Source organism: Herpailurus yagouaroundi, unplaced genomic scaffold, assembly GCF_014898765.1.
Source record: "Herpailurus yagouaroundi ecotype Mexico unplaced genomic scaffold, PumYag 203, whole genome shotgun sequence".
In the NCBI taxonomy this organism is placed as follows: domain Eukaryota; kingdom Metazoa; phylum Chordata; class Mammalia; order Carnivora; family Felidae; genus Herpailurus; species Herpailurus yagouaroundi.
The window spans coordinates 8,942,872-8,951,590 of NW_024412434.1; the positions used below are offsets into that span (position 1 = coordinate 8,942,872).

At 37.7% G+C, this 8,719-nt stretch overlaps 1 protein-coding gene across 1 annotated transcript in view; it reads right to left on the bottom strand.

Moving 5' to 3' along the window:
* Positions 1 to 1,871: 1,871 nt before the first annotated feature.
* RAB18 (RAB18, member RAS oncogene family) overlaps positions 1,872 to 8,719 on the bottom strand; it is a 37,872-nt gene continuing 31,024 nt past the window's right edge. Inside the window, exons 5-7 of the mRNA XM_040451120.1 lie at positions 7,953 to 8,071; positions 7,814 to 7,880; positions 1,872 to 3,856 (exon numbers count right to left, since the gene is read on the bottom strand). Of these exons, the coding sequence (XP_040307054.1) occupies positions 3,681 to 3,856; positions 7,814 to 7,880; positions 7,953 to 8,071 (362 nt within the window). The 3' untranslated portion in view covers positions 1,872 to 3,680. The remainder of the gene's footprint in view (positions 3,857 to 7,813; positions 7,881 to 7,952; positions 8,072 to 8,719) is intronic.

Below are 8,719 nucleotides of genomic sequence, written 5' to 3' on the forward strand. Positions count from 1 at the left end.
GAACTAGAATGTCTTCTGGAAACATTAAATGCTTTTATCCCTCTATCTAAACAGATAAAAAACTTCCAAACTATGACTAGTGAAATGGAACCCAAGATACAGAAGCATAATATTTGAATACTGAGAAGACCTACATATGAAAGGACCTAGAGGAATATACCAGTTTACTTGAAAATCAGAAAAACTATACACTAAACTGTGTTTAAAGATACTATGTTGGGCGGGCGGTGGGTGGGGGGGGTACCTGGATGGCTCAGTTATGGGTAAGCATCCGACAATCTTGATTTTGGCTCAGATCATGATCTCATGATTTATGAGATCAAGCCCCGTGTTGGGCTCTGCACTGACAGCACAAAGCACTTGGGATCCTCTCTATCCCTCGCCCCCCTCTGTCCCTCCCCCACTCATGCTCCCTCACTCTCTCATTCAAAATAAATAAAAAACATTAAAAAACATCTTTAAGGATATCATGGATATGAGGTAGGTCTGTGCCATCTCACAGACAGAAAAAGTAATGATATAAGGATTCTTTTATGAGCTATGGGGCCAGTCCCACACTTGTACAGAATCACATATACTTCTTGAGTATGAAAAGTACAATGAATCAAAATCAAGTTCAATGCCACTGCATTCAACTAGAAAGTCAACACCAAGTGTGAATCTGCAGATATGGCAACTAAGTACTCGAAATGAACCCCCCCCCCCCCCGATTTCAATTTTGAGCAAAAGACTGTTCCCAGATTTGATTTCTTTTCTCAGGGCCAATTAAAAAGTTAAGGTCCCACATGTCCCCTGCCTTTGTATCTTTCCTAAACCAGGGATTTTCATTCAATCCTGAGAAGGCCAAAGAACTAAAAGACTACCCACTCTCCTACCTTAACTTTTAGGTCAAATGACTTACCTGGTTAGTTTATACCAATGGAATTTACTTAATAGAAGTAGTTCAGATTTTAAAAGTAAATAACAAAAGAATGATTTTTAAAAAATAGGGGAACTCCTTTAACCCTGCTGTGTTAAAACAAAAAGCTAGTAAACAGCCACACAAAAGGAACAGTGGTTAGGAGTATAGGCATATAAAAATGCTGGAATCCAGCTCCATCACTGATGAAGCTATGTGATCTTTGGGGAGTTACCTAACATATCTAGGTTTCACTATCCTCATTTTTTAAATGGGCATAACAGGTGTACCAACCAATCTCTTAAGGTTGCTGTGAGGCTTAAGGAATTAATCCAGCACTAAGAACAGCACCTTGCACCAAGGAAGCTTTCAGTAAATGTTAACTATTACTCTCAACATAAATTAAATATTTATTTATTTATTTGCTTAGATCTGTGTCAGCACTCTTAGAATCCCAAACACTGTATTCCAACTGTTCTAATTTGCATCATCTGCAAAAGGCACTTCTAAACTACTTCCAATGATGTGAAAATGAAGAACTGACAAAATCCTCAGCTATTTAAGTGGCCAATTTTAGATGCTATAACTACTTCACTTAGAAAATCTCCACCACTGGGGCGCCTAGGTGGCTCAGTCAGTTAAGCATTTGACTCTCGGTTTCAGCTCATGATCTCACAGCTCCTGAGATCAAGCCCTGCATCCGACTCTGCACTGACAGCACAGAGGCTGCTTAGGATTCTTTTTTCTCCCTCTCCCTCTCTCTCTCTATGCCCCTCCCCACTCGCTCACTCTCAAAATAAATAAACACTGGAAAAAAAGAAAAAGAAAGCCTCCACTATGAAACAATAAGCTTGCAACAAAATAGTAAAGTGAAAGCCATATGACAGAATAGAATCTGAGTCAGACTACATTCAGATGTTCCTCAGCCAATGAAAGTAACAGGGAGATGTAGAATACTTCCTTCGCAAATGCATCTAGGGAAAGCAGGCTATATTTATTTCAAAAACTACAAAAGGTTACAATATAGTTCTATCAAACAAAATTAGTGTTTAAAAGTAAGTGACTCATATGTATCCAAATTTTGACCAAATCAACAGGACAATCCAATACACAAAAAGATTATTATATAGCTCAAAGAGCAAAAAGCACAAAGAAATGAATGTCTTGTCAATACAAACACTACATAAATACACAAATCTACAGCTGTAATGTGACACAAACAAATCATAAGTATGTGTTAGCTACCTTTCTCCAACAGTAAAGGAGTAAATGTTTTATATTTAGTAAATACATATATAACGTATAAAACCTTTAATCACATGTAATGTAGTCTAAGAAGTGTGAACCAGGTAGAATGTAAGATTCTCTTACGTGAAGATGTACATTTTAGAACCCAACTTGAAGTAAATCCACTATCACGAGTATTGCAAAAGTGACCCCCAAAAAGTATCACCTGCAACTCTATACAATTAGTATTTGTACCCAGAAATTAGTATCAGAAATCTTACTGAGGGGGTATCATGGTAACCTGCCTGAAAGGACAAATAACTTATTCAGGGGCATAAAACAGCAGATATCAATGTAAGTTAAATAACATACGAGTGAAAAAAAATATGCAATGTATAATAGCAAGAGGTTAGAAAACTGTATACTGTGGAAAAGATTTATTAGTCTGGACAAGTTGGTTTTGATAAACTATTGGCTACTTGTTACAGTAAATTACCAAGAGTTTCATTGCAACAGTATTTTCCCACACACATCAAAATCTGGAAGCAATATGTCTTTCTCAAATGGTCATTTAGTGTTTTTTTTTTTTCCCAACCCTCAACACACAGAAATAGGTTTTTGAATCAACTAGCCATTTAGGGGAGTCGTAAGATACAGATGTTCATAAACATTACACGAGCTACAATTGAGGTACCTGGACAAACACCATCAACATTTATGGAAAAAGGTGTTGGTTTTAAAAGTGGTTAAGTACTACATGAGTTACATAAACACACTATCCTCATCCTTCTGAAACCAAAATGGGGGAAAACCTTATTGCCATTTTGCCAAACACCACATAACTAAAAATGATGCACAAAGAGTCAGAATCCAATGTACATATCACAGAATTAAAACTCCAGTTAAGCAACTGAGCTACTCATTGAAGAAAATGTAAAAGTAAGACCAAACTTCTTAACATATCAATGCTATTTCAGAAGCATCATCAGAATAAACAGAGATTTAATTATAAATTGGCCTGGATTGCATCCTCTAAAGAGAATTTTGCTTAGTACTAAAAGAGAATCTGTCTGCAAACATCCTACAAAAGCTGTGGAATCATGCTCTTTGTTATTCCTGAAGGGAAATTTGCCAGGTTTGATGATACCTGAATATCTCCTAGTAGTTCTAGGAGTTCTACACACCAATTAATTCAGTAATTGATAGAGGAGTATTTATGCAAAGAGGAGACCAAAAGTAGACCTTGTATCAACATATACTAAATAGGTGGATTTTTTTTATCACATGATAAATGTAAATCATAAAATCAAATGTACTTATAAAAGTACACCTATTTTATGTTACATAAAAAACTGTAGACTGCAAACTGTGCATGCTTACCATAACATTTTACCTGGGAAAGCCGATGAGTGGGATTTCTTGCAAATATTTACTGCCATGATACAAAACAAATATGTGCAAACTGCAAGGTTCCTAAAATAGCAGTTAAAGAGTTTATATACAGAAAGATGTCACTATCTGATCAAATATGCAAGAGATGGGAGTTTCCCAGAGTTTATAACATAGAACAGTAACCACCACAGGCTCCGCCTCCAGGGCCTTCTTCCCTGTGTATCAGTTTGACTCCTTTATTCTGGTTCTCACTTTCCCACAGTCCAGGCGTCTGAATGATCTTTTCAACAAGTTCCTCAAAGGCACACTGTACACCATCACAGGTTTTTGCACTTGCCTCTGAAATCCGAGAAAAAAATGTCATAGTACATTCTTTTCTGGTCATATTCCTATGTCTTTCTGGGAAATTATTATGGCATAATATCAGCCGACAATATATAAAAAGACAAGTCATGAGCAATTTCTCCCCACGGGTTTAATATTCATGAATTTACCAACTCTCAAAGTTGAGCTATTTAAATTCTATCCATAACAACAGTAGTATGTAAGCCCAAAATTTTGTGACAGGATTGTACATTGTAAAACCCTACTCATATATGATGCCAAAGTTCCTCCTTAATTTTTCAGTTAGCTCTTAAAATCAGCCCCAAAGCAGATACTATTCCCATTTCAGAATAAGGAAACTTAGTCTCCAAGTTGAACCATCCGGTTGTTCTGTGCCTGCAACCAAGCAGCTATTGGCGGTTGGATAAATGACATACAACCATGGACGCCAGTCTCCTTTGACATTGATGCTCATGAAACTCATGTGCACATTTAGCCCTGCTTCCTTAGCCTACCTTTCCCTAGTAATTACCTTTTTTACTGTCTGAGAGGACTCTCTTATTCCTTCATCATAAAACTCTTCTATTTCAGCTCATCACATAACTTTATGTTGAGAAAAATAAAAACAACCTGACAGGAGCTACTGATCATCCCACTAAGGGACGAACGAGCCTGCTTCCATTTGCAGCCTTGGGCTCTGCCTTCAGTCTTGTTACACTGGATGAAATGCTGTGCTGCCGTCTAGGAGCAACCCCCTTTCTAGCTCCTGGGATCCCATCCTTTCTCATTCAATGAAAAATCATGTACCCCCACTACTGGATCACATCAGTCAGCTTAAAAGCCTACCAAAATTACTGTCCATCTTACTACCGACCAAGCAACCAACCACCCTGCCCTGCAGCCCACAAAGCCTTCCAGTAGCCACCCAGTTTCTCTACTCTATTTCAAAGCAAAATCGTCATCCGGAGTTACCTACATAAGCTGTTACCACTTTCTTACCTCACAATTTTTTTCAAACTACAGTCAACCCTTGAACAACACAAGTTTGAACTGTGCAGCTCCACTTGTACATGGATTTTGTTTTATAAATACAGTATAGTACTGTAAAGGTATTTTCCCTTATGATTTTCTTAGCAACATTTTCTTTTCTCTAGCTTACTTTATTGTAAGAACATAGTGTGTAATACACATAACAAACTACGTGTTAACTGACTGTCGATCAGGAAGGCTTCATTCAGGTCAACAGCAGGCTATTAGCAGTTCACTTCAGGGGGAGTCAAAAGTTATATGCAGAGTTTCAACGGCATAGGGGGTCGGCATCCCTAACCCCACAATGTTCAAGGGTCAACTGTACTCTATCCAGGCTTTTGTTCTCACCACTCCATTGAAACTTTAAAAAAATACCAACACTCTATCTTGTCAGATCGAATATCCTTATCTTATTTGACATCTTGCTGCAGTTGATACACCTGATCACTTTCTTCCTGTACTAAATACTTTGTCTGCTTTTGACTTTCAGGATGCTGAACACTCCTCCTCTCAAGGTTACATCATTCACAACCTGTTTGCTGACACTTCCTCTTTCTGCTGACCTCTAACTGCTGGGAGTACCCCAGGCTTCAATTTTCAGCCGTTTTCTATCCAGTTCTTCCTGTGATCACTACAATCCCATGACTTTATTATTTTTTAAGTTTTTAAGTTTATTTATTTATTTTGAGAGAGAGAGGGAGAGAGTGAACAAGCAGGGGAGGGGCAGAGAGAAAGGGAGAGAGAATTCCCAAGCAGGCAGAGCCCAACGCAGGGCTCAAACTCACGAACTGTGAGATCATAACCTGAGCTGAATTCAAGAGTCGGATGCTTGGGGTGCCTGGGTGGCTCAGTCAGTTAAGCATCTGACTTAGGCTCAGGTCATGATCTCGCGGTTTGTGAGTTCGAGCCCCGCGTAGGGCTCTGCGCTGACAGCTCGGAGCCTGGAGCCTGCTTCGGATTCTGTGTCTCTTCTCTCTGCCCCTCCCCCACTTGTGCTCTGTCTCTATCAAAAATAAATAAACGTTTAAAAAAAAATCTAAATAAATAAATAAATAAATAAATATAAATAAACAAAAGAGTCAGATGCTCAACCAACTCAGCCACCCAGGCACTCCAGTTCCATGACTTTAAACACCAGCTAAATGCCAATGACCAGCATGTCCACTAGTTATCTGAAAAAACAGGCCATTCTTATACTACGCAGATTTCTTGATTCCCTACTCACTTTCCCAAACCTGTTCTTATCTCAGTCTTTCACACATGGTTAACGGCAGCACAATCCACCTATCTGTTCATGCCAAAGACTCGACGTTATCCTTCATGGCTCTCTTTCCTTACCCTCCAGACCCAATCTATCTTTCTACACAGCCTACCACCTTTACCATCAAAATATCCCCTGGATCTGTCAAATTTCCACGACCCACAACCGCTCCCATATTCAAAGTCAACAGCATTATTCATCTGGGCCATTGTAAGAGAATGATGAGCCTCTTGCTTCTGTTCCTCATGGAACATTTTCTATACAAACAAGCCTTTTTAAAGAATATCAGATTACAGCACTACTCCCCTGCTTTTCACACATGGAATAAAATCCACTTCCATACCATATCCTATGATGCCCAAATGACCTCTATCTCATCTCCCTTCACCACCATCCTTTCCCCAACATATACCATTCCTTCAGCCCACAAGCTTTCTTCCTGCTCCTTACACACCTAAACTGGTTCCTACCTCAGGAAATATGTGCTATTGTCTCAGCCTGAGATGTTCTCCCTCTAAGTCTTCATATGATGGATTCTTGCTCAAATGGGACTATCTCAAAGTTTAACTTTCCCTAATTACCTCCTACCCCCATCATACTTCCTCCCCTTAGAATGTTTTATTTCCATCATAGTGCTGCTTACTTATTTAAGTCTATTTCCTCTACTAGAATGTAAGCTTCATGAGGGCAGGGAGTTTGTCCATTTTGCTCGTTATATATGTGTTCAATAAATGTTTATTGAACTAATATATCAAAATGAAGGACACCCAGCAAGTAAGCACAAGAGGTAATATTCAATTCCTTTCTAAATTTCCCCATTACCTTCCATTTATACCACCCTGCTTCTATCTATATACGATGTTCTTCGTTTCCATTTCCTAATTCCTAAAAGGTTCTAACACAGTGGAATAGCTACATCAGTAATTCTTAAAGCTGCCTTCACACAGAATCAACTAGGGTGTCTATAAACATCTTCCAGGCCCAGTTTCAGACATGTGACAAGGCCCAGGAAACCTAAAATGTTAAAACCTCCACAGTGATATAGCCAGTCCACTTTTCCAGACAGGCGGTCAACAAACTTTTTGCTGTAAATATTTTAGGCTTTGAATGCCATATGGTTTCTGTTGTAACTATTAAACCCTGCCTTGAAGCATGAACGCAGCGAAAGACAGCATGTAGATAACTGGGTAGGTATGGCTGTGTTCCAATACAAATGGTGGGGCCAGAGTTGGTCCATGCTGTAGTTTGTCAACCCCCATTCTACCAAGCTTCTCAAATATCAACTGCATACAAATCACATGAAGATCTTGTTAAAATGCAGTCTCTGATACAGAAAAGCTGGGCTGGGCCTGAAATGAAGCATTTCTAACAAATTTCCAGGTGGTGCCACTGCCACCAACACAAGCACCAGCAAGGTACAACCATGGCACTGGGCACCTGGCTTTACCGAATGCCATTATACCCGGAGACAACTGATCTGTGTCCTACATGACTTTACATAATGTGATCCTATCTTTTATACAGAAGGAAAAAAGAAACTGGCTCTGTAGTTAGATTTTATAGCACAAGAAAATGCTGAACTAAGTACATACATTTTACAGTCATAAAGAGAAAAAATGTAGCAGAAACTTCATTTTAAAATTCCTCATTAATAATGAAAGGATAAATGTTCATACACCTACCTATAAATAACATGGAATGCTTTCGGGCAAATTTTAGGCCTTCATTTCTATCGACTTCACGATTTTCCTAAAATATAAATGCAAAGATTAAGACAAGCTACTAAAATGTAGTCAAAATGCCAACTGTCTGACTTCTTACCTTATCAATTTTATTTCCAACTAGCATGTTTACTATGTCATTTCTCGTGCAGTAAGTTTCCAATTCATTCAACCAATTATCCAATTTAACAAAGGTGTCTCTTCTTGTGACATCATAAACTGAAATAAAAAGGCTCACTCATTAAATAAGCATTTAAAATAAGAAGCAATGACATTACATTTCTGATATGTGACTAAGAGCAATGTTATTATATAAGCAAGTCTGTTTTTAAGTCTTCAATTCTTAACCATCAGATGGTACCAACTAACTCAGATGGAAGAAATAAGTGTATTAAACAACAATAATACATACACATACACACACTTCGATTTTATTAACACACACTGAGAGAAATGAAATTGTATCCTGTGCTGTAACTGAAAATTAATTTCAGCAAAACAACAGCTGTTCCCATTCATAACAATAGAAGATGTTTATCCAAAAAATAAAAAACATTTTAGATTCAAATCTGTGGCAAAATACCAAAACATTTTAGAGGACTTTAAACATCTATGACCCTGTTAATTTATTTATCACAAGGAACAGAATTTGCAATTTTGAACAAATTTCTAAAGTTAGTAAATAGGATCCTGATTGTTTCCCTGTTATCATTTCATTTTACATCACACTGCATTACAATATATAAAGAGCTTATTAATTTAAAGTATCTTCTAAACTTAAAGATGCTGAACCAAAATAAGAGTTGCTGTTAAATTAACCAAATAAAATAAAATAAAATAAAATAAAATAAAATAAAATAAAATAAA